Raw genomic sequence first — 25,584 nt, forward strand, 5'->3', positions numbered from 1 at the left:
GTTTTATTCTGTAAAGATAAAGACTTGTTGATGTTTAATATTTATTCAACTTTGAACAAACTCTGGCCAGTGGATAACATCAGTTTGAATCTACGGTAAATTACCGGGAACCCAGCTGCAATTCCATTGTAATTTCTACGGAATTTTTTTACAGTGTATATTTCAAGATGCACACCAGTAATGTTTTGTAAAATTTTTTTTAGTATGTTGGTAAAAAAAACCGACCTAAATATCTTAATATAGTCCTAGTCCTGGCTTAATCTAAATCCTGTCTGGGTCCTAAATTGTACTACTGTAGCTGCTTAATTTTTAGTTTGATTATTTCTATATGTTGAAAGTTTTATTGATTTTTTTACATTAACACACCACCTTTGCATGGCTCAAGTGGTTATTGTCCTGTGTTTTTATTGAATTAGAAATAAATAATAGACCTTGATATGTATTTTAAGTGCATTTAATATTGCATCTGCTTTTTAATAGACACACTGTAAAAAAATGCCAGTAACTTACTGTAGATTTTACGTTTATGTTATTTACTGGCAACAGTTTGTTCAAAGTTAAATGAACATGAAACATTTTCAGTCTTTTTCTTCTACAGTAAGTTACTGGCAACCGCCTGCATAATTACAGTACATTTTTTAAAGTGATAACATACAAACTAAACACTGTAAAAAAATTCCGTAGAAATTACATTGTTATTGCAGCTGGGTTGCCGGTAACTTACCGTAGATTTAAATTTATGTTATTTACTGGCAACACTTTGTTTAAAGTTAAATGAACATAAAATATTTACAAGTCTTTGTCTTTACAGAATAAAAGTAAAAAAACAGCATCAAGCAAAACATTCTGGGAAATAAAATCTGAACAAAAAACAGAAAAAGGTTGATAATTTCTGGTTCCCAGAATGCTTTGCATGAGGCTGTTATTGTATAGTTTTATTCTGTAAAGATTAAGACTTAATTATATTTAATATTTCAAATTTATTTAACTTTGAAAAAATTCTTGCCAGTAAATAACATATTTAAATCTACGGTAAGTTACTGGCAACCCAGCTGTAATAACATTGTAATTTCTAAGGAATTTTTTATTAAATGTAATAATTTTGTGATAAACGTACTAAATATAAGTTTTTAACGTATCACAAGTTGGTTAAGAGAAGTAGCAATATGCATTATACAAGTAAGCAGCCAATAAAATTACACTTAAACTGGTTACAGCTTGAACCTCTAAGCAGCCAATGGGTTTGTTGATTTATTTATTTTGTGGTTAAGACCTGTTTATGCATGTAGCTCATGACAAAGTGATGCGTACACTGTAAAAAATTACCGTAAATTTACGGCCTAATTTTACGGTACTGAACTGTTTTATGAAATTACAGTGTCTTGCCGTAAATGGTTCCATGAGCAGTGGGCGTGGGGGGAGGAACTGCACTGAAATTACTGAGTGGTATGTGTTGGCCACTTATTAATATGCATTTTCTGTCTGGACTTGTATTATAAAGACTGAATACTTTTGAAACGTCATCAGTAGATGGCCAAGTACTGTTCAAATTCAAAGTTAACATCTAGCAAAGAACAGTTAAAATCTTAGATGTGTTCCTACATCACCTTTAACTGAGGACCCTTAACATGGTTTTACTACAGTAAACGTCTGTTTTGGACTGCATAACTATTTTAATATAACCATATATAATGTCCATAAAAGGGTCTGTTCATTCAATAATCCGGGCAAAATCTGCATGAACGTATACGTAGAAATAATATTGAGGACACTGCATGATAATGAAACCTTTAGTTAAAGTCGATTAATATTTCTGTTTTTATTAAATAAATATTCTATGTTAAATGGGCTCTAAACAGGCAATTTCGGTCCCGGACGCAGCACTGGAAGAAGCACTTTACTTTCATCTTTTATATCTTTATTTACTTTTATTATGTTATTTTTGGCGGAGGCGCGTAAGGCGCGTGTCCGTCCCTCGAATGCTTTGTGATCACGTGATTATTCAAACGGGAGACGCGCGATCTGGATTAACCGCTATTCTCCTCAGACGAGTGTTTCTGTGGTATTATGAGGTAAGTTTCTTTACATTTGTGGTTACTTTATTGAAATTAGTTCACAGTGATGTTTATTCAGTTGTCTGTATATTTCGATATGACTAATATATGATAAACCGTTGACCGTTGGTTCGTTTTGCTCGAGCGCTGAGTGGGGTGAGCTGAGCTCGGCGCAGCTGTGAGCTAATGGAGATCTTTTATTTGTCTTTATCGTTTATAAAAATGTGTTATGCATGTTCTTAAAAGTATTTAACATAGTTTAGTTAATTATAACGCAAGTTTTCTCCAAGAATTGCAATGTGGGCTTGGTTCAGCTCCCGCATAGATTGACTGAGCTCGTGAGCTAACGTTAGTGGAGATCTTTTAACTTATTAGTCTTTATATCTTTTATAAAAATGTGTTGTGCTTGTTGTTAAATGTATTTGACATTGTTTAGTTAATTAAAACGCAGGTTAACTACAAGTATTGCAATATGGGATTTGTTCAACAGCTCCCTCTTATGAAAAACAACGTTAAAGTTTTACAGTAAACTTAAACAAGCTAAAGGCCATTCTGAATTAATAACTGTTGTATATTTATGGTTACTTCTTTCAGATCCCTTTCTTGGTGTGTCTTGATGTTTTATATTGGCTAAAGACAAGAGTAAGTATTACTTTGTTTATATTTGCACAGCCACCAGAATCAAACACAAGTCAAGTGCTCAAAAGTTAAATAGCATGTTGGTCTTTATGATGCAATGGATAAATGAAATCGCAATAACTAATGAAATAGTCAGACCTCACTTTGACTTGATGTACAGTTTGAGTGAAGTCAGAACACAGCTCATCCACACAAATCAAATCACTTTCAAACTTAAAGGGATAGTTCACCCAAAAATAAACATCATGCCATCATTCACTCAGACCCATGTTGTTCAAAACCTGTATGAGTCTCCCCACCGTGCTGAACACAAAAGAAGATGATTTGACAAATGATGAAACGCACAGTAGACTGTACCCACTAACCTCCACGGTAAAAATAAATACCACGGAAGTCAATAGGTACAGTCCACCGCGCGCCTACCATCATCCATCAAAACATCCTTTCTATGTTCAACAAAATGAAGAAACCCAAACAGGCTTTGAGGCCGTGTAAATGATAACAAAATGTTTATTTTTGGGTAAACTATCTCTTTAAGTTTGAAAGTAGGAGTACATTTCATATATTCTCAGTACTCTACTAAAATGGCATTTTGAGAAGCTTGATAAATATGGACCTAGGTGTTTAACTTGATATTAACTTCAGTTTTTACCTTTCCTAACAGTATGTCTGCAAATGCCGGTTCCATGTCACATGGCTTATTCGAGACTAGATCCACAAAAAACTCTGCAGGTGAGTGGTCATCATCATGAGAAATGTGTTTGCTCACTGCAATGTTTAATAGCAGGTTGCAAAACAACTTCATAGGTGCATACCACCACCTACTGTATCAGGAGCCCCATATAGTCTATATGTGCCCTCATGCTGTGCACCCGATACAGTAGGTGGCAACCCGCTATTAAACATTAGATGAATAAGAAGGTAATGTGAATGCGCGTATTGCTATGGGGATAGTGTTGTATTAAAGGTTAAAAAAAAATTATAAATACTGTTCGGTTTTTCACACAAACCAATTGTTTCATGTCTTAGTATATTAAAGTGTTGTCATGAGCCACATGGTTTAATTTGGATTTGTTTGTGCATGTTTTTTATTTCTATCAGATTTTGTTACCATCAACTTGCATTATACAACTGACAGACTGAAACGGTTGGACACAAAAATCTACATTTGTGTTCCACTGGAGAAACAAAGTCACCTACATCTTGGATGGCCTGGGGGTAAGCTGATAAACATAAAAAATCATTTTAAGATGAACTATAGCTTTAACTTCGAGCCGATGCTAGAGTTATTTAAGAAAATGTCCAGTGATCAGGGAACATTTTCTGACTTTTAACCCCAAAAAAGTGCATTCATGCTTCACAGAGGTAATCCATACGGCTCCAATAGGTTAATAAAGGTCTTCTGCGGGTAATGGTTGTGATTGTGTAAGAAAAATATTTCAAACTTTATAAATTGTAATAACTAGGTTCCGGTAACGGCACAATCTTGGACACACATGATTCACACGAGTTTTAACGTAGTGAGCACTCATTGACATGGGTATGTTGTGCAGCTACTCTTGAGTCCAAGATGGTGTCATTATCAGAATCACTTAGAGTGTACTCACTTTTGTACTCACGAAGGAATATATTTTGAGCAATGCCTGCAAACAAACCGCTCATGAACCCCACTCACCTCCACAGTTGGAAACAAAAGTACTATGGAAGTGAATGGGGCTCATGAATGGTTTGTCTACAAACATTTCTCAAAATATCTTCCTTTGTATTCCTCACAACAAAAATATTTAATCAGGTTTGTAACAACATGAGCGTGAGTAAATGATGAGAGATTTTTCCTTTTTGGGGGAACCCTCAACACACTATTACTGCCACGTGTAGTATTAAATTTACTTTTAACACACTGCTTACAAAGTTTTTTTTATGTTTATCTTTCAGACTACCTGACCTGTTCCTGTTAAGAGCTAGTCACTCTTTGTGGAATGTTCCTGGCCCATTTTTGTCCAAGTTTTTACAAAAGCTTTTTTCAATGACCTCAAAATTGATGTGTAAAAATAATAATAAACTTGAATTTGTTTAAATATGTCTATAGACTGGGTTATTTTTACACAAACTATTTGGTAATTTTATGGTTCCTCATCTTATCTTTGCCATTCTATTATTTAATTACAAAGCAGCAATTTAGAATACGGTAATTAAACAGTAGGATTACAGTATGCAGCTGGAAACCCTGCTGCCAGTATTTTACCGTAAATTTAAAGAACAACCGTAATTTAGAATACGGTAATGAAATCGTAGAATTACGGTACACAGCTAAAACATGCTTGCGGTATTTTACTATTAATTTACAGAACAGCCGTAATTTAGAATACGGCAATGACACCGTAAAATTACGGTGCACTGCTGGAACCCCAGCTGCCAGTACTTTACCGTAAAATTACGGTGAAATTTTTTACAGTGTATACAGTATCCATAAATGGTAGGGTTTTTTTTATATTCAGTCAATCAAATATAATAATATGACATTGCAAAAATATGCAGAAACTAAGACTTAAAATATTTTAGTGATTGATTGAATTCCTTACTGTAAACTTTCTCACCTCTGTTAAAGTCTCCATGGATTAAAGGGCCTGTCCGGACATTAACCGTGGATTTCAATGTATTTCTGATTAATTTGCCCATACCGATCACAGATTCACCCCGAGGTTACTTTTGGCAGCTGTCTCCATTTCTTGGGTAACACTAATGGAAATGTTGGCAAATTCACAGACGTGTGCTTTTTGACAGGCCCGCATGATGCAGTCTTGCGTGTATTAGTCACTGTCAGCTTTAACAATACCGAGCTGATGAACGACTGATGAAACTCTGCTCTTATGTGAGGACGTGTATGATCTCACTCGAGCGAGCCCTGCTGCACTATAAACTTTTAGTAGCATGAGTGAAAAGCGTGGAGCGCTCTAGAAAAGTTTTAACAGCAGAAATAACAGCGTATCTGTTTAAAAAATATGCACAGACTGATTGTTTATATGTGTGAAGATGCCAGCAGGTGTGTTTTTCTTAACTGTGATGTGTTTGATCCCCGCAGGCTGTGAACGACCTACGGACAGTGAGATTATTCGTGCGCAACTGAATAAACATCGAGCATGACCCTGTGATTTCAAGAGTTTATCTAAAAGGTGCGAAGGGTTGTTTGCTTTTAATTTAGGCCTAATTAAAGTGCACTTAGGTTTGCGTGTAGCTCAATTTGTTTCTTAAAAATATTTCAATTAAATGTATCCTGTCAGTCAACTGCAGAATTTATGTATGAAATATTTTTTATGTTTAATTTTAAGTGCACATATATTTTTGCTTACAGTATTATCCTATCCTTAGCTTAGTATTTGTGAAAATTAAAAACAAAAATAGCTTACGGAAAATTCTCTACAAAATATTATATATAATTAGCCTTTTCCTAACCAAGAAACCGAGACTCATCTGCGTTGGTTATTTTGAGACAACTCAGGAACTTGTCGTTTCCGTGTTTTCCTGTAGGGAAGACGCTTTCTAGAGTTGTGTTAGTTCGTCCTATTGTTTGCTTTTGTCTTGGTAATGTGGGAGAAGAACAACACCAGCCGTGCACAGCAAATAATTGATTACCTTTGCATTTGTCAACGTTTGGTGGCTGGCTATATCGCCAATAGGACAGTCTTTTTTCAACTTATAAATACCCAATATTTATTCCTCTATATCATTTTTCTATATACAAAAATATGTCTATACGTGAAACAATAACACAGATGTAATTGGAATTTCTTTGATGTAGCACGTTAAACTTTACTGAACGGAGCAGACTGTGTATTCAGCATTTGTAGTGTCACAATTGTCGCTTCGATGTGGAATCTGCTCGTTTGAGAAAACAACACCGACAAAAATAAATATGCTGATTAAATTTAAGCCTTTGGAGAGTGTGGAAACTTTTTCACACTTGAGTTCTAATTCAGCTTTAGAAGTGCTGTTTCCTTAATGGTGCGCAATCTGCGCATGCGAATATATATCTTCTTTATACCTCATATAGCCTATTTTACTTCTCCTTAAATAGTTATATTAAATTCATTTAAATGACATTAACAATACCTAAAATTTTAACAATAGGCTACAAAGTGTCTACTACTAAATAAATTAATTCTACCAATAAATTATTATTGTTATAAATTATTATTTACATGAATAAACATGTATTTTAATGACACTTTATACTGTTTTGCTTTAAAGTTAGTTCAAATTGGTAATTTTCTGATAACACATTTAGTTATAAAAGCTGGTATTACTGTGCATTTGTACACTATATAACAGCAATAAAAATTATATACAATTCTGGATTACAATAAACTAAATTCATGATTTAATATCGCACAATTTTAAGACGTAAAAGATAGCCAGTGCTAAACTTTTACATGAACAAATTAAAACGAATGAAAGTACTTACTTTAAGTCTATTTGAGCGCTAGTGGGCGCTGTTGTCCGTTGAATGAATCCTCCTATCATTTAGATGGCCTCAACCTAAATAAATGCCTTTATTCTTGCTGGCCATAACGGATTTGGAATCGACCTTTATAAATGCTATGAATCCTACATATTTAAACCCAATAAAAAATAATAAATTATAATCAACAGAAAGCATAATGTGCACACTATAAGAGTGATTATTACCTAAACTTTACCAGTATATACTAATACGTTTTACTAACAACAGTAGTTTCAATAATAATTTTTATATGCGTAAATTTCATTATTTCTTATTGTTTTAAAGCTGGAGCGATGGACCTGAAGTCCAAAATATTCTCGTATGGCTAGACCAGTCACTGAGCGACTGTTTGATTGACAGGTTTCTCTCCATCGCCACCTATCCAATGAAACGCTAGGTGGGAGGAGTCCAAAAAAACTCGGTCTGACAAATATTCCGCGTTGTAAACGCTTACAGCTACTTGCAGTAAAGACTCGCGCGGAGAAAGGAGCAGTCCCACTATTCACGCGCACAGCATTTCAATCCGGACCTGTATGGTTCGCGTCGCAGCTATTCTCTGCTACAGAGCGGGTTTCACGGCGACCCATGAGAACTTTCATTTGACTTCATCTTTCCATTTTCTTTTTTTTATTTTCAGTCATTTATCATCCTTATTTTTTTCCTTCATCCAGTAGGCTGCAATTATTTAATTATTGTCCATCTTTTCCAAACTGCCTCATTCATTTTGGGAACTCTGGCATTTTTCTCTCGTGTGCCTGAACGGAATACCTCGAGACAAGCTTGGGTTTCCTGCATTTGGAATTGGTACCTGCCTGGCTTTCTATCCACATCGAGGGGATTAACTTCCATGTCTCCACGGACATCCAGCACGACGGCGGCGACGACACTGGTCGCCTTCCTCTGAGGAATGTACGTGCTCACCACAGCCGGTTGAACGGAGAGTGCTCCACTCAGTAGTGTATTTTACCGAATGAGAAACTGTCTGCTGTCCGCGGTGCTGCTCTCTGTCATCTCGAGCAGGACTATTAGAGGAGTAGTTCTTCTCTTTCGGATGGTTCACTTTTAACCGGGTTCCTTTTATACATTATTTGCCTTTTTCTCCTGGAACGGGGATATTGATTGTCACACGCGTCACTCCACAAGACGTGTTCTTTTTTTAGTTTCTTTATTTTTTCAAACTAGAAATTCCCGCGAAACGGAATTTGACCGTAGCGGTCATAACGGACGATGGGCGACTCTCTGTGGAGATATTACTTTGGAGTTTTAATCATCGCGTGCAAGGTGAACCTGTCCCGCGCGCTCGTTCTCGACTCCATATACTGGAACACGACGAATACCAAGTAAGTGCACGAGTCTGCAAAGTCCGTCAGTCACATTTAACTGCTGTTTATTTTTCTCATTAGGCTAATATATAGGCTAATTACTAAAAGTGGGTGATTTCGAAATGATAATGTTTAGCAAAACATTATAGGCTAGCATGTAGTGCCAACGCATTCATTTTGTCTTAGCCTACTGTAAATAAAATGAAGAGCAGGTGATCGAGCTGAGGTTAGTTTTTCTATAAAAACTAATAACATAATTATTTGTGCTACGTTGCAAATCTGTGGGAAACGCTTCGAAATTAATTGTTTTAGATGGCCCCATGATCTCAGGTCATAACTCCGAGATGATTTACGCACAGTGGTTTGAGGTGTATTTCACAGTTAAAATATTTTTTACGACATTTTGTAACTTAGGCTACTCGTTTATTTGTACAAAATTGTAGATATGCCATTTGATGTTTATGGAAGCATACATGTAAAGTTTATGTCATAAATGTAGTTTAACCAAAATAGAATGTTAATGTTTAAGTCCTCACGATTTTTTTTATCTTATCGTAACTATCCTCTGATAGAAAACGAAACCTGAAAGGTTAGCAAATAACCCCCTTTTCATTGTTCGCCCTAATAGATAGGCCGTGTTTACTTTTTTAACAGGCCTCATTTGGTGCTACGTGGTGATGGAGAAGTCTATTATTGAAAAAGGGGTGTATATTTTTCTATATATATAATGCGTAATTTGAACACCGTGCATTTTTCTGAAACAATAGATTCAAAAGTAATTGCGTTCTATTGTGGAAACATTGCGCTACGTTTTTCTTCTAAATGACATCGAAGTAAGTCTTTAAAAAATGTTTAAATGAGCAGAAACGCGTCGACTATCAGCGTTGTGAAAACAAAAACATCTCCTTGAAATTCGCAGGGGTCTCGTGCCCAGCGCGGGAGCCTCTCGCGGTTCGTAAGGATTTCTTAGGTGAAACTCCAGCGTGTTTAATAATTGAAGTTTAGCTGTCTACACAGCGCCAATGCCCTCTTTTCAGCCTTTGCCTGTATAGGACAGGGTGCAGGATGGATAGAGCGCAGAACAGGTGTCCTGTGTTGATAATCATTCTTTATTACTCAGGTAATAAAGCGGATGTCTTTAGTCCTCTGGATGTGTCGCAGGCGTAGGTTAAATAATAAGTGTGTAATTCACAAAAGCGGTTGGCTCTCCACGCGACGCGATGGGATTGAATTGTTCAAAAGATCCTCGGCCTTCATTGCTGCATCTTCACGCTCTGGAAATCTGTGCATATACGCTTATTAATTCCTTCATTTAACTTCTCAGCTGTGAAAATGCGAGTAACTTTTTTGAAAAGAAAGAAAATTGCCCATGCTCATAATTGGGAGGTCTAAATGAATTAAAGGTAGATGTTGCATGAACAAAAAATAGCATAGTAATGATGCACGAGGAAAGAAAATGTACAACACTATTCGTAGGAAATTTATCGCAGAAAGAAAGACGTATTAAAGTATTTCAGTTTTGCCAAAAGTGCCTATGACCACTGGCCTACTCTACTTAACCTACTTTTACATTGTTTCCATTTTAATCGTTTTTATATTGTAATATTGTAGAGGAATATCACAATTGCATTTACGAATTCATTTAACTTTACTGAAATATGCACGTTAAATGGATATGGATGACCGGCCTTTATGCAATGTTAAAATTACTTTAAAATGTAAAATTTCTTTGTTTCTGCCAAAACATATTATGGATAAATCAGAAAACAGATTGTTTCTATAGACATAGGTAAGCTAGTGTTTATTAAGTAGGCTACAAACTAAACAATATTAATATATGTAGGCCTACTTACTTAATATGTAATTATCTGAACTTAAAAGCTGTTATTTTATTGCAATTAATTATATTTAGTAGGTGAAAATGAGACCCATGGCAACTATAAAGTGACCTCTACCAGCATGTCACTGTAAATATGTGGCTCATATCTGCTGCAAGCCTTATTTTCGCTTGGTGAGCTGGTTTTCCATGGAATAACCCACAGTGGACATTCCCAGCATTCTGTTGAGGTGGCAGCTTCACATATATGAATCTTTTGTAGGACCGTAGGGTGATGCCGCTGATAACATTGTTGTGGCTAACAGCTGTATTTTTACATCATAAAAGCTGTTTTACCGCCTTTATCTTAACCAGATTTACAAAACATTGAGATAAGATGTTGGGTATATATAGACTAGTGTAAGCGTTGGCAAGCTTTCTTTCTTTCTTTGTCATCTGTTTTACTTTAGAAACATAATAACCCAATAAACACTGAGCGCATTGTCTGGAGACGATGGATAAATAAATCCCATAGGTACAGTATTTGTGAGTATGGAGCGCAACGGGATATGCCTTCATCTAATGTATCAGCGCAGTATAATAGTAGGAGTGCTTAAAATTGGTACTGTACTCCCTTCGGCCTTCTGTCGAGAGACAGGCATCCAATATTACTGAATCACTGAGCGAGTGTCTGTACGTGTGACGTTAAAAAAACAACACGTTTGTTTTTTCTTTCCTCCCTTTGCAAAAATGTGACAATTTAGAGCGCACTGCCTCTATACAGTAATACCTCTCAGCTGCTTTACCTCAGATGTATCTGACACGTAAAGATTTCTTTCCTCTCTCTTCTTCGCCTTCTCTTCCTTGTTCCTTGTGGTAATCCATTTTGTTAGAGGTGGAGAAAACAAAAGCAGTCTGCTTTACACATTTTCAGTCAAAAGAGGTTCTCCCTCTCTTCATTGAGAGATTACATGTCTTAGCAGGGATCTGATGGGGACACATCCATGGCTTTATACACATGCAGATACAGCATGAATGAATGAAAGGGCGAGTGGGACGCGAATAATAACTTCCCCCTCCCCATTGCGTTGAGAGGCACAAGAACTTCTGATAGACTGCTAATGAAAAGCTGTTATGATTAAGATGCTAAGTAAATCATTTTAGAAATTTGGCATGTCTTTTTTGTCAACATATTAGCAGATGGGTGGGATTGTGACACCGCTGTGGGAAGGAAAAGAGACTGAAGGGAAAATAAGATGTCTAGCTGTACAGATGAAGTTTGCTGTGGTGGAAAGGAGAGGGGGTGCAATGAAAATAATAAAATTGGAGTAATAACATAGCACTTGTGCATCAGGATTATGGAATGAATAAGAAAATAGAAAAGAAAGAAATAGGTTGACAAACGAGCATATACAGGGATGAGGCGCCTGTCTGGTTGCTTTGCCCTGTCAGCTGACACTGTGTCAAAGCATTTGTTGCAAAGCATGTTTAAACTGTTGAGATGTCTGTCCTTTTCCATTGTTTCCTGCTTTGTATCCATGGATTTCTATTTCCAACAGACCTTTGTATTGGTCAGATGATTGAAAGTCAAACATTTAGTTCCCTTCGCTCCAATGCGTCCACCGCTAGTGTCGTTAGAGCACTGTGGTCCTATTGGGACAGGATTAGGCTACTGCTGTCACCATGTCACGACTCGGCCCACACAACTAGAGCCTGAGATTATCAAGGGGATAAAGAAAGGGGAAAGGGAGCAGCTAGAGGGGAAAGCAAATAATGAAGATTTATATACGAAGGCATCATTTCCAGAAATAAAGAGGGGGAAAGGGAGAAGCTAGAGGATGGATGAAGATAAGGATGCATTTCCAGGACAAGGGAGCAAGATATATGAATACAATGATGAGTTTCAATCCCTAAATGCTGCGACAGAGAAAGTAAAGGTTTTTTATTATTAGTTTGTATTAAGAACATGTGTTCATCTTATCCTTAGTAATTGAGCCTGGCTTTGACCCCCAATAAGTCTCTCGTTCAAAAAAAAAAAAAAAAAACATCAGACGAATAAGAAATATGGAGAGGCAATAGGAATTAAAATAAAACAGATGTCTTTTCCTTTGGTATTTAACACCTTTCAGTTGTCCAAGCAGACCTGCTTTTCAGCTTTAGTTTCATAATCACATGCAAGTGAACAAAGACAGTCCTGAAAGTCTTGCGCTCATTAGCCAACGTATTGATTTTTCTCTTTTTGGGTGCTTTCATGTCTGTGGCCAACAACTTAAGTGAAATGGCTTCATTTTGAAGTGCCTCAAGTTTTCAGTAACGCTGCCAAAAGCGAAAAATAGTCAGTGAGAAATAGACAGTGACAAAAGACGAAACAGCTGCACCGGGCGGGAGAAACGGAGATAAAAAAGGAAAAATCACAGGCCGCAAATAAAATTATGAAGAAATGTCCACGAGTGGTCGCGTCTTCGTAGATGCGCTGCACATGTCCCGGCCGCTCTTTCTCTTTCGCAAACACATGCACACACTTTCTGGCTTAATGGCTTCTCTGTGTGCAGCTGCAGTCTTGTTAACAGAATGAGCGGTCTGTGTTAAACGTGTGCAAACCCTTCGTCTGTCATCCTTTTCTTTTCCACATTCACATGTCCTGCAGTATTTATGACCGCTGGGAGAATCACCAAGTCTAAAGTTGGGATGTTAAAGTGTGTCTTTTAGACAAGGATTAAAGCCATTTGCAAACATGAGTTTGACCTCTGGCTTTATTTGTACAACTACCCCCTGCTTTTACCCCAACACCCCCTCCCAAGACTTTAACTACCAAAGACTGTTTTTACAATGGCTCATGTAAAATACAGACACATAAAACACCCCTTTAATAGCAGAATGTGTGAGTGTATGGGCTGTGGGGTGACCTTGTATAGCCTGTGGTTTAGGATAATGACTAGCTATGGGGATGTGGGTGAGCTAAAATGTTGTGCGTCGTAACAAGAAAGATGCATTTGCCCTCTGTCTCTCTGTTTCTTTGCTCTGTGTCCGACCAATCATGTGTGCATAAAAAAAATGGGCATGTCTGAAATAGAGATGCAAATCAATATAGCCTACGTTTGTTTTGGGCAGTATGATCTGTATGCTTTTTGGTAAGCAAGAGATTTTGTTTATATGCAAATGCAGATTTGCACACAATAAGTCTACAGTGTTCAGTTTACAGATTTGTAAACGTGTGTAAACTTTTAAGGTGTGATCATGTTTTGCTCAGGGAATACATGAGTCGCACCCTTTTCTTTTGAAGGATCCCTAGGCAAATCTTACAACACACAAACACTATTTCGGCTTTTCAAATAAGCTAGCGCAGAGATAAGACATCATGAACGAGATTGCAATCCAGTGTTCAGTGTTTTGATGCCGAAAACGGCTCAAGAGGATTTGTGTAGTTAGATCTGTGGTACAGATAGTCCTGACAGCTACCCGCTGCACATCAGACAGACACACACACCAGAGCAGTTTTCCCAGCTACTCCTGTTTTAGTCCCTCGGGGCAGTTGACTGTGAGCGTCGCCTGATGCCGTACACAGAAACGCACTGCGTGTGTACGCGGGCTGCGGCGCTTCTCATTTCTCATGACATCATTTTGTTTTCACAGCCCTGATGTTTGAGCACTTGGCATCAAAGACACCAACATTTGCCTTTATTCTTAAATCCGAATTACTTTTGTCAACACTCTTGTCTCATTCTCGCTCCGTTTCTCATTATAAAGTTTAAAACGATCTGAATTGTCGTTTTTTGGTTTTTGTTGAAAGCTTGCCGTTTAAGAGCACGTCACTTACTTTACCACATTTTCAGTAGCCAGTGTAACTTTTTCAGAATCTGATTTATAATCATTGCTAAATAATTTATTACACTATTTTAATAATTTATTACACCATCCAGCGTATTTCTCAACCTCAGAATCTTTGCGAATGTAATTTATTGTGTGTCATGTCTCACTTCCTCTCTCTGTGTCTCTCTCTTGAAGGTTCGTGCCAGGACAGGGCCTGGTGCTGTACCCACAGATCGGGGATAAGATGGACATTGTTTGCCCACGCGTGGAGGGCGGCTCAATGGAAGGAGTGGAGTATTATAAACTCTATATGGTTCCTCGGGAACAGCTGGAGTCCTGTACGGTCACAAAGGCGGATACGCCTTTACTCAACTGCGTCAAACCGGACCAGGACGTCAAATTCACTCTTAAATTCCAAGAGTTCAGCCCAAACCTCTGGGGCTTGGAGTTCTTCAGGGGAAAAGACTACTACATTATCTGTAAGTTTGACAGTGGATATCCGTACACGCCTGTTTGAGACCATTAGATCACTTTTCCGAATGATTCTGGCCAATTATGTTCGCCTTGCGGTCAAATTTATGTGGTTTCTTTAGCACTAGGGTGACTGTTGACATTACGGTGCGCTTGCTGCGTAAACTACATTAGTGATGTTTTAGCATGTCACTGTGTCCGTGTGTTTAGCTAATGACACGTTTCTGTCATGGCTGCTTGTGTTTGTTTATGTCGACTGACATTATTGGTGATTTTCAGATAAACAAAGCGTTTTTTTTGTAAAATGGCACCATTAACTATGAAAGCATACACACGCACACACACACACACACATACAAAACGCTAACTGCACACACCAGACGTCTACAAACGTTCTTTCTCTAACATACATATAACATAAACACGGTTGTGCCTTGATAAACAGCGTCAATCTCATTTGCCTTTAGTAAGTTCAGGGCGGTTTCCTCTCCGTCTCTCTCTCTCTCTCTCTTTCTCTATCACTCCCTCTGCCTCGCTCGCTCGTAGAGAGTTTACCTCCAGCAAATAGAGAAAATCCAATTTTGCTGTTCTGGGAAATTCGCTCCTCCTTTATTTTTGCTCTCTCTCAGTTTCTTTAAGCTACTCTAATTTGTAAAGGAAAAGTGAAAGAGAAAAAGAAGTAAAGAGAAATGAGTTCATTTTGCGGCATTGTAGATGTTAATTGCCTTGTTGTACGGCTGGAATCATGTGTGTATATGTGTACGTGGAGAGGTGTGTGTGTGTGTGTGTTAGCGCAGAGCTGTATGACTGCTGTGGTTTATTCGATAAGTCATTAATTAAAAAGTTTAATCCTAACAGCTTGTTTTAATCACTCTGTCTTTATCAAACGGATCTGCTCAGAAACCAATCAGATGATTTCGGTCCCTCGCAAACGTGTTCTGCAAGCCAAATGTCTGTGTTTGTGTACGTGTTTTTGCAGCTTAGACGTTAAAATTGCTCTCAATGGTTCATCTGCAGCCGGATGCTGATGACTCTAAAATGATTGTGTGTGTTTGTGTGTGAAGATGAGCTTGATGTGATCTTGTCTGACAGACTGCCCTGCGGCCGGTAGCCAGGAGAGAGAAACATGATCTAAATATGGTGCGAGAGAGAGAGAGAGAGAGAGCAGAAATGCTTCATTAAAAAGAAATAACACACGATACAATGAAAAGATATTAAACCCCATCTATGTAAATTATACAGGTACACTCAGATATTTTGCCCCTGGAGAAATGAACAGTAGTTTAAATTTGTTTAAAGTGATATATCATATCATTGGCCTAGAAAAAGCAGTTGTATTTTACATTAAGGGTTCTCCCCTCGCGGTGACCTCCGTATTAAAATCACACAATCAGCTTTGTATTACATTTTGAGTTGTTTGTCTAAACAGCATGCATTTATATTGATATATGTCACAATAAAAAGGTCCAAGACGACAATAATATCAGCCAGGAAAACATTAACAGAAACATTACAAGCTAAGTGCAAAAAGAGAGACAAAGTAGTGTTTTGAAAAGCTGAATGCGAATTTCATCTGATACTTTAATTAGTGTTGCATTGCATCAGTTTTACTTACTGTATTACACAGTGCGTGCGTGCGGGCGTGCGTGTGTGCGTGACTGCGTGTGAGACTTTTTTTTATAGTCAGTATGATTAGGGCTGGGCAAAAAAAAAAAGATTTTTCGATTAATCTTTTTTTTTTTACCGTGGTCGATTCAAAATTGATTCTCAAAGGCCACGAATCGTTTTTTTCCCCTATATTTATTTTCGCAAACATTGAACGTAAGATTAATGTTAATCTAATTACTAGTCTTTTCTACTAGATGTCACCCTCTTTGTTGCCTTGCGCGATGTTACCAAGAAGCTATCATTCATTCATTCAGTCTATATTCTAATATATTCTAATATAATATAATATAATCTATATTCATTGAGTTGAATCGAGAATAAACAGCGTAAAAAAAAATCTGAATCGAAAATCGAACCGAGAATCGAAATCGAACCGATCTGGAACATTTGAATCGATACCCAGCCCTAAGTATGATTCAATATAGCTTTATAAAAGGTGTGTGTGTGTGGGTGATTCTCACGAAAACTTGGTTTTAAAAATGTCAAGCATGAAAATGTTAAATTTTAAATTTACCTTTTCCCCCTCCAGACATTGAAAAACAAAGTCTGGAGTAAATGGGAACATTAATTTAAAAACTTTTACTTATCATTTAACACTTTTTGTAACATAATTAAAAAAAATAGTCCTAAAAAATCTCATTACCGCAACAGTCAGAAAACATCAACACTGACATATTTTCAAAATGACATGACAAACCTGAAAGAACATAATTTGGAGATTCTGCACATGCATTTAAAATCAAAGTATTATGCTTCTATTAATTAAATTAACATTTAATAAGCATCTGTTGCGGTAATGATAATCAAAATGTCGTGTAAGCATTCTGACAAGACAATATTTCAAATTAACTGTAAAAAATTATCTTACCTGGTAGCCATCTTGAAGTAACTGGTCCATGTGCTTGGTCACTCAAAATCAAACTTTATTAAAATTCTGTATGTGTGCTTAAACTGTTCTCAAAAAGTGTTGTGGAGGATGAGAACATCAGGCATGGACACATCATTTTCCTAATTTTTCTTCATTATTATTATACATGAATATTCAGTAAATATTTTTTCTGTCATCTAAAGTAGTCTAGCAAAACATCCATTTATTTTTTTCTTAATATTTTTGTGTTAATTTGATTAAATTACAACATAACGCATGTTCAAACACAGCCGGACACATTGCGGTAATGAGAATTTCAGCAGAAAATGAGATAAAATTTCCAATTATAAATTCTTATGTTGAAATCACACATTGTGCAAGGTAGAACACAGTATTGTGTTAATTCTGATGCTTTTTAATGTTACTATATTACACATTTTAAAGCTAAAATCATTAGTGCCGTGGTGTTTCAATGGTTTCGTGAGAATCACCCGTGTATGTGTTTGCTGCTATTTGCAGAGAAATCATGTACTTACCTTCCAGGCCCAGAAACAGAGAGTGACAGATGCTAAGGTCACTATCTTTTATTTTCGATTTTCCCTGCTTTTTTATTCTCATGCACTTAACCTTTTTTATTGTCTATTTCTGTCCTGGCAATATTGTTAACGTTACCAGTTGAGCCAGTGATTTGTTGACTGTGACTCAGACAGAAAGAGAAGACACATGGAGACGGAGAAAGAGAGAGAGAGGGAGGCGGTGGTTGTGCGGCTTTGGTCAAAGGCACTAAGGGCTTTTCGAGGTTCTCTGCCATATCTTATTAGAGAAGATGTGTAATGTTTTGTGTGTGTGTTGTGGTGTGTCAGCTCCGGTTATTGGCTTGAGCGCTGTTCGCAGCTTCGTGACCCTGATGGCATGTTGATCCAGGCAAAACAGCAGCTCATCATAATTCAGATGCAGATTTACCTTCATATAGCCATTTTGGCTTGGTTTGCAATAGCAAAGTATTAGTGGCATTGTAGAAGTAATATATATTTGCATATATGCACAAAGTTATTTTTATATACGTCATATATTGTCTGAAATTGTCTAAATTAAGTAATAGTGTAGTTTGGTGAATACTAGTACTTAGTTTTCAGAAATATAATTACAAATGGTGTCAATTTCTTTTCCTACTGGTTGCCATTTTGTCGTGGCAGGACTTAAGATACCCTACGGCCAGGTTTGATCTTGCTAGGGTTTCACTTATCCTGTATCAGTACTTGGTTGTGACTTTGCTTGTAACACACACAGCCTTAAACCTAACCCTAACTGTATTTCTTTTTAGTAATTATAATATTTTTTTCCAAATGCTTATATCAAGTTTGATCAGACAGTGAAATAGGATTAGTCAGGGAAACCAAAACTAAAGAATGCGTGTGCCATGTGTCTGTAAACAAATTGCCGACATGGAATGGGAGATCATAAAATCATGTGATTGTTGTCTAGTGATCTGCTGTTTTTATGCATGTGTGTGTATATAGAAACAAACACGCTGAAAGGAATGCAAGCATTTAAGGAGCTTTAGATATAATGAGCTTGACCATACTAAAAGCCAGAAAAAGGGAAAAATCGCCCCAGGATTATGCTGCTGACAAAAGATTTGAACACGCACCAGGATGACAGAAGTAGCAGCAGAGAGATCTGTCTCATGGTGACGCCATACAGAAATTCACTCTCACCCCTTCTGCTTTATTAAAGTGGCAGCATTGGGAAAAAGTGATGATGGGACAGGCGTCTCATAGACTACAACACCCTCGCTCTCTGTGTCTCTCTCGCTGTGAATGCAGGCCACATTGTTCTGGACGCTGACCAGACGTTAAGCCCTTGGCAGCTCATTACCTCTGCGTTACTGACCCAATAGACCACAAGCCTGCCGGGCGTGGGCACACACACACACACGGCATAGCTGCATTGTTGATTAAAAGGACACATGAGACACGTGGGACCAGTGGCTAGAATACTGTTGATAGTGTTAGGGATTTGTTTGGAGACACAAATAATAACGTCAAAAATATCTCGGTTCAGTTTGCGATGAGTGTATTTGGTTTGAGGTTCATGAAAGGAAGCCCTTTGAGTATTTGAGCTGACAGTTGCTTTTATTTTAATTCTAGTCTGTTGCTTTATTGTCACTGAAAACAAAACATGTCATTTTATATTAAAAAATATAAATATTAATTGTTTTCTGCATTGACTTTTTAAGACCAGTCTAACATCTGCTCAAAAGAGAGGACTATTTTTATTTTTTCTTACACCGTTGTTTCTGTACAAACATCTGCTGTGGTAAAGCATTACACACTTTCAACAGCACATCATATTCATAAAAATATCTCTCTCTCTCTCTCTCTCTCTCTCTCTCTCTCTCTCTCTCTCTCTCTCTCTCTGTGCCTTATTTGCTAAATTATTAACACCCGCTCTTGCTGCTCCAGGCTTTTGCCTCCCCGGCAAACAAAATCAACTTTATATTATTCCTTTAATCCTTCCTGTATCTCAATGAAAGTTTAAAAGCATCATTCTGCGGGGGTCCTGACATCTATCCAAACACGATTTCGGGTGATAAAAGCTGGCTTGCAGGAGTTTAGTTTAGGAACTACTCAAAGTTTAGTTACATGATTTATGAACGTGCTGCGCAAAGATGACTATTTTATAAGGATGAATGAATATTCGCCGTTTATGTTAATTATGCATGTAATGACATCATGTAAATTGGTACAAGCTTTTTACAATCTTAATTATGGATTTGCATATTAAAATAGCATTTTTGCGTGTTAGGATGTGTTGCTAAAGTTTTCTTTTCTTCATTGCCTCCCAGCTACGTCTAATGGGACGATGGACGGGCTGGATAATCAGGAAGGAGGGGTGTGTAAAACCAAGTGGATGAAAATCGTCATGAAGGTTGGACAAAGTGAGTAATCTTTACAGCTGCGGTGCAAATGTGGGTGTGTAATAACTGTTTTACTGTGGACATGCATGTGGGTGTTGAACAATATAGCGGTTTCAAAATCCGAACCCGTTGCAGGCCGTGCATCGTAATTAATGACAATCACTTCACCAGCGACATCCATAGTAATTACCATAGCCACACCCACCAACACGAATTTCTCGCTCTCTCACGAACGCAAAGACACATACTGAAGGTCACTGGATTAATCATAGCTGCCCGTGTTTTAATTAAGAGCACACACACACACGCTCATGATTTGTGTTAGTCACAAATGCATGCATGCGGACTTTGATTTCCTCGAGCAGCGAGAAAGTAATAAGTCTCCATGGAAATGCCCATGTAGGTATCAGAGTGATGAATGTGTTTCTTATCTATGTTTTGCAGACCCCTCAGATCCCATTTTCCCCAAAGACTACCCCACCAGATACCCCCCCAAATACCACGACCCAGGGATCAAGGACACCAAATCGAATGAAGTACTTGACAAGCCTGGTAAGCTTTATCACCCGTACACTCCTGCGTGTTTAATTTGACATTGCAAGGGATGTTCGCTGATTCATCATTTCTCGCTCTGCGTTTTCATTTTGTCTTCTTGCTTAGCAAGTGACAGTCATCATCCGTCAATGACCTGCACATAGACAAACACACACATTTCTGATGCTTTCTCATGAATTGACAAGCAGCTATAAATGTGACAGAGCAGGATGGGCGTGGTGAAACTTAGTCATTGCAAAATTCGACATCCCTCTCTTTTTCTCGCATTCTTCGCTCTAAATAGAAGCATATGGCCATCAAAGTCATTTGAAAGGAGTGTCTCAGGTAGACTAATCCGCATGTCTTGTTGTGAATATGAGCAGCTCATCTGTTCTGCCAGCCCCTGAGAAACATTGTGGCACTCTGTCAATGGCTTTCTATGACCCCTTTGTGCATAGTTTCTGAGACGATATCTATTATAAGCCAAATTTGGCTGTGCCTTTTTAACAAATCATTTAATTTTATACTTAGGGATATATTTTAGGAAATGGCTAAAGATATACTTCTTCCTTGAGCACTTATTCATAGCTATTAAGATTAAGACACTTTCTAATTTTAAAAAGTATCCTTTCTGTACTGTCTGGTTTTAGGTTTGAATTCCAGTATTAGTATTGCACTTATCGGATAAAGTTGCTTGGGATAATTGTCTGCTTAATAAACAAACCTAGACATGTTTCACCACACGCAAAGAAACTTACGAAGCATTGAGGAATTTCTTTTCAGTATGCTAATTTCCTGTACTACTGGATTTGTGGGTATGCTCACCTTTGTCCTTTTTCCTCTTAGATGCATCTCAACATGGAGAAGAAAAAGGAGAAGGAAATAAATCCTCCGTCATCGGTTCGGAGGTCGCCTTGTTTGCCGGCATCGCCTCGGCCAGCGTCATTGTCATCATCATTATCATCATGCTGGTGTTCCTCCTACTGAAGTATCGACGACGTCACCGCAAACACTCGCCTCAACACGCCACCACGCTGTCACTCAGCACGTTAGCCACACCCAAAAGAGGCGGCGGCAGCAACAACAACGGCTCGGAGCCGAGTGACATCATCATCCCATTGCGGACTGCTGACAGCGTCTTCTGCCCACATTACGAGAAAGTGAGCGGTGATTACGGACACCCAGTTTACATCGTACAGGAAATGCCACCGCAGAGCCCGGCGAATATCTATTATAAAGTGTGACTTTTTGACTTTAACTTCAACCCCCACACGCCCCTCGATGAACCCCCGTATGGCGGGATTGAAGCCTGAGCGCACCCTCGTCCCGCTCTCTCGTGGCTGTCTTTTTCGTTTTTGTAAGAATATTCCTGATTATTACTCTCGAGTTTAGATGCTGGAGTGAAGCTCCTGATTCGCTGCTCTTGCACCTGCAAAACAAACAGAAAATTAAAAACAAAACAGGAATCCCTCTGGGGGATTGACGTGCACTATAAAGGACGTTTAGGATACTATAGTGTGTTTATGAGGGAGTATGTGTGAATCACACGAGCAGGGGGGTTGAGGGGTTGGGCATGAAAAGAGAGGTGAAGAAAATTATTCTTCCTCTTTTATTTCACTGCATTCTCCTGTAAAGACACGAGAGACGGAGAAGAGACGTGACTGGAAGTAAGAAGTGAATAAGAGTGGCTGATCTGTCACAAAAACAGGAAGTGAATGCAGCGCATTGGTCACAGCCACAGGAAGTAGAATTATAGAGGAAGCAGGAACCTCCCGTCCACCGGCTCATCGGACGTTTGGAGCGTACTGTTGGACTTTTCAAAGGACATCAACCGTTTTTCTGCATTCACTCGTACTGTTTTCATTTACATTAACCCGCCTCATTTGTCCACCTCTACACTTTTACAAGGTGTACTTGTACGGTCATGCATCTTGCATTTCTTTCTGTCATTCCCAGTTGCGGATTTGTTTGGTAGAAGAACTAATGTGTATCATACTAGAGATCCTTTCGTGCTGGTATTATGTGCAGTTTCTGAGTACTGTGGGAGACACGTAGACACATTTCATTTAGTACATGTTAGCTGGCTGGAGGTGCGAAGGAGAAAAAGAGAGCAGGTTAGGTGAAATGAATAGATTTGGTACAGTTGTCGCTGTCTTGTTGCATGCTGGGAAGGTGGAGGACCCACATGAACACTTTGGCAGCACTTTGAAAGCCCCATCATCTGTGTGGAGCATAAGCAAGACCATTCATAGCATATAAACAAACAGAGACGAAAGGGAGCGATTCTACACAAGGCTCATTGAGCTGTGGCATGAGCTGCCATTTTGAAACACATTTGCTGGAAGAGATTTGCATGTCATGTCAAGTTTCCTGTTTTACTAGTATTTCTGCCATCACATTTACCAGTGCAGGCTGTGCTCTCCTTATAGCTCAAAAGCACAGGGATGTCACAACACACAATGTTTTGAATTTACCACAAAAAAGTTCATAAGCATCTCTTTAGGAATTTGTTTAAATGTATATCAAAACGGATGGAAAAAGTGCAAGTGGAATTTATTTATAATGCAGGCAGACGGGCGCAAAACAGCAAGCATATGAATAATTTATGAAAGATCTGCACATTATGCAAGCTTAGAGATTTCCGTTAACGTACCGATTTCTCCATTTGCTATTTGCTTTTTCCATCAATCCCTACACAAATAGCCGCCTTTCCACACTACACACACACACACATGCTCTCACAGCCAGGGAAGGGGTGGCTTTGGACGGAGCCCTCGGGGAAAACAGCATGTTGGGTTTTAAAATAGCTGAAAGGAATGAGAAGGAAGGGCCAGAAACGGACCAAAGGAAGGGCAAGTCTAACGGAGACCTGACTAAACCAACTTCTCCGGCCTGCTTGTCTCTCTCGATGAAGCTCAGATGTGCTCTGAGTAGAAATTAGGCCCCTTAATCTGGAAAGAAAGCAGTCGACGTGGGTTAGCAAGCATGCCTAACCCACGAGTCAAGGCTAAATGTAGTAAATTGCATGAAATGGAATCTGTCAGGCTCAAATTGTGAGAGGTTTCTGTAGGAACGAAAACACAAGTATGATTTATGACTGATACGGAGGTCACAACTAGACCCAGTATTCATTTTAGAGAGGAAGCCACTAAGCAAAGGTCAGTGAATCCCACAGTCCGCAGCTCCCAAAGGACTCAGTAATTCCCATTTTCCCTGACAGAAAGGTCTTGTCCCTGTGATCGTGTGTTGTCATTTGTGCAAACCCCTTTCTTAGCAATGCCAGCCTGCATTTACCATACATTAACTTCAATTTTAATTTGTCTACCAAAAGTGGACTTTTAATGTCCACAAATGTATGAGGGCCACATTAACTGTTCATCCATTTCTTTATCACTTGTTCATGGAGGTTCTTGAATCTCGCTTAGAAGCCAAGCCTTGTGTGATCGGAGCTTTGTGCCTCTGTAAGAGGCCACAAAATCTGCAAATATGCAATTTTTATTTATTTTTATAACAATTGAGAAAAATATGATATACGTTCACCTATGGAAAGTGTTCTTAACCACTGAAATTAAATGAAACAATACAGCATAAGAAAATGTTACAACCCCGGTGTGTTATTATTATAATTTTTTGTTTTTACTTAGTGCTGTAGGTTCGAGTTAAACTGTGAAAACATACACACAGACACACTAAGACTGAGCAGTTGTTTTTAAACTAGACACACATACTACAAAACACTACAAACATGTTGCTGTTTGGTTGCTATCCCATATGGGCTAAATATGACAATCTCCTTAGTTTCTTTGAATCTGAAGACACTTTCCCAAGGTCGCAAATGTTCTAGTAACATTGTAGGAGTGATTTGAGTGGTATAGCGTAAAATGTTGCACCGATGTTGACAGAACATTTGCGAAAAGCTGGGAGAAGTGTCTTCAGTCCACTGTAAAATGCCTTGCTTGTATGGTCACCCTGAGTTCACGAGACTCAAATTTTTGCACCGTACATCTGTAGGTATAAGAGGCTGTAAATACGTTATTGTTTGTATTGTACATGGCTCCCCGGTTGTTACGATAGCCTTACTCTCACATTTCTAGCAAATAAAAAAAAGTTACGAAAAAATACACAAATCACTTCAGTTGAAAAAGAGAGCGTACTAATTTTTTGGTAAATAACTTGTAAATATTGACAACGAACCCAATAAATCTTTTTTTATAAACTCTTAAAGTAAGATGTTTTGTATAGAATTGGAATTTTTTGCTATGTATTTTAGCTAGCACTCGTCAGTACTCCCCAACTCAACCCTTTTGCACTGTTCCCATGTTGATCTGGTTTAAAGATAAAAATGAGATAGAGATTTGCCAAACTGACTGCTTGCTGCATATTTGTGCCATACGTGTGTACCATAGATATTTATTTAATTAGTTCTTTGATTTTTTTTTTGTTTTGTTTTTTACCCAGTTTGTACACAACTTCAGTATTATCATTTGAGTTTTTCTGAACTTCTCCGTTTCCTGTTATCTTTTTGTTGCTATCGTTTCCCGGTGGCTGATGCGCCCACCTCTCCCTCGCAGTGAGATCTGGTCAGGACGTGCAACATTATAAAGGCGTAGAAATGACACACATTCCACCAGTCTGTTACAAACTGAAAATGTTTTTCAATAAAATGTTTTTCCTATGGAACTTTCAGTTCTCGTTTATGTTTATTTGATGAGTTTTGACACGTTGTGTCAGGTATAGTTTAACCCTTTCAATTTGGACTTTTTTATTGTAAGATTTTTCACATCTCAGGAATTAATTTCTCATTGTTTCTGAGTTAAATGAACACATTCTTACTGATATTCTGCAGAGACACATCATGGGTTGGTTATATTCAGAAACCAAACTGTAAATAAGATTGTGTAGAGCAAACATATTAATTAAAAAAAAACTTCACAGTAGCTCATAAATTATTATTATTATTATTGTAACACTTTACATTAGG

The 25,584-nt window shown here is 38.0% G+C and overlaps 1 protein-coding gene and 1 long non-coding RNA gene across 2 annotated transcripts; both read left to right on the plus strand.

Annotated features, from left to right (window-relative positions):
• Nucleotides 1-1,799: 1,799 nt before the first annotated feature.
• Nucleotides 1,800-4,702, plus strand: LOC129449081 (uncharacterized). Its single transcript, XR_012358332.1, has 5 exons — nt 1,800-2,072; nt 2,649-2,696; nt 3,358-3,425; nt 3,795-3,911; nt 4,629-4,702. It is a non-coding gene; the product is annotated as an uncharacterized lncRNA (long non-coding RNA).
• Nucleotides 4,703-7,645: 2,943 nt separating this feature from the next.
• Nucleotides 7,646-25,289, plus strand: efnb2a (ephrin-B2a). Its single transcript, XM_055214516.2, has 5 exons — nt 7,646-8,534; nt 14,338-14,621; nt 19,998-20,090; nt 20,514-20,621; nt 21,450-25,289. The coding sequence occupies exons 1-5, from the start codon at nt 8,422-8,424 to the stop codon at nt 21,845-21,847; spliced, it is 996 nt and encodes a 331-aa protein (XP_055070491.1). The 5' UTR covers nt 7,646-8,421; the 3' UTR covers nt 21,848-25,289.
• The last annotated feature ends 295 nt before the right edge of the window (nt 25,290-25,584 follow it).

Source organism: Misgurnus anguillicaudatus, chromosome 17 (assembly GCF_027580225.2).
Source record: "Misgurnus anguillicaudatus chromosome 17, ASM2758022v2, whole genome shotgun sequence".
NCBI classification, from domain to species: Eukaryota; Metazoa; Chordata; class Actinopteri; order Cypriniformes; family Cobitidae; genus Misgurnus; species Misgurnus anguillicaudatus.

Bases quoted from the DNA above. Each gene is read 5' to 3' on its own strand.
- efnb2a (XM_055214516.2), top strand. From the start codon at position 8,422: ATGGGCGACTCTCTGTGGAGATATTACTTTGGAGTTTTAATCATCGCG. The intron at 14,622-19,997 runs GTAAGTTTGACA...ATTGCCTCCCAG, and splicing joins AAAAGACTACTACATTATCT to CTACGTCTAATGGGACGATG. The intron at 20,622-21,449 runs GTAAGCTTTATC...TTTTCCTCTTAG, and splicing joins TGAAGTACTTGACAAGCCTG to ATGCATCTCAACATGGAGAA.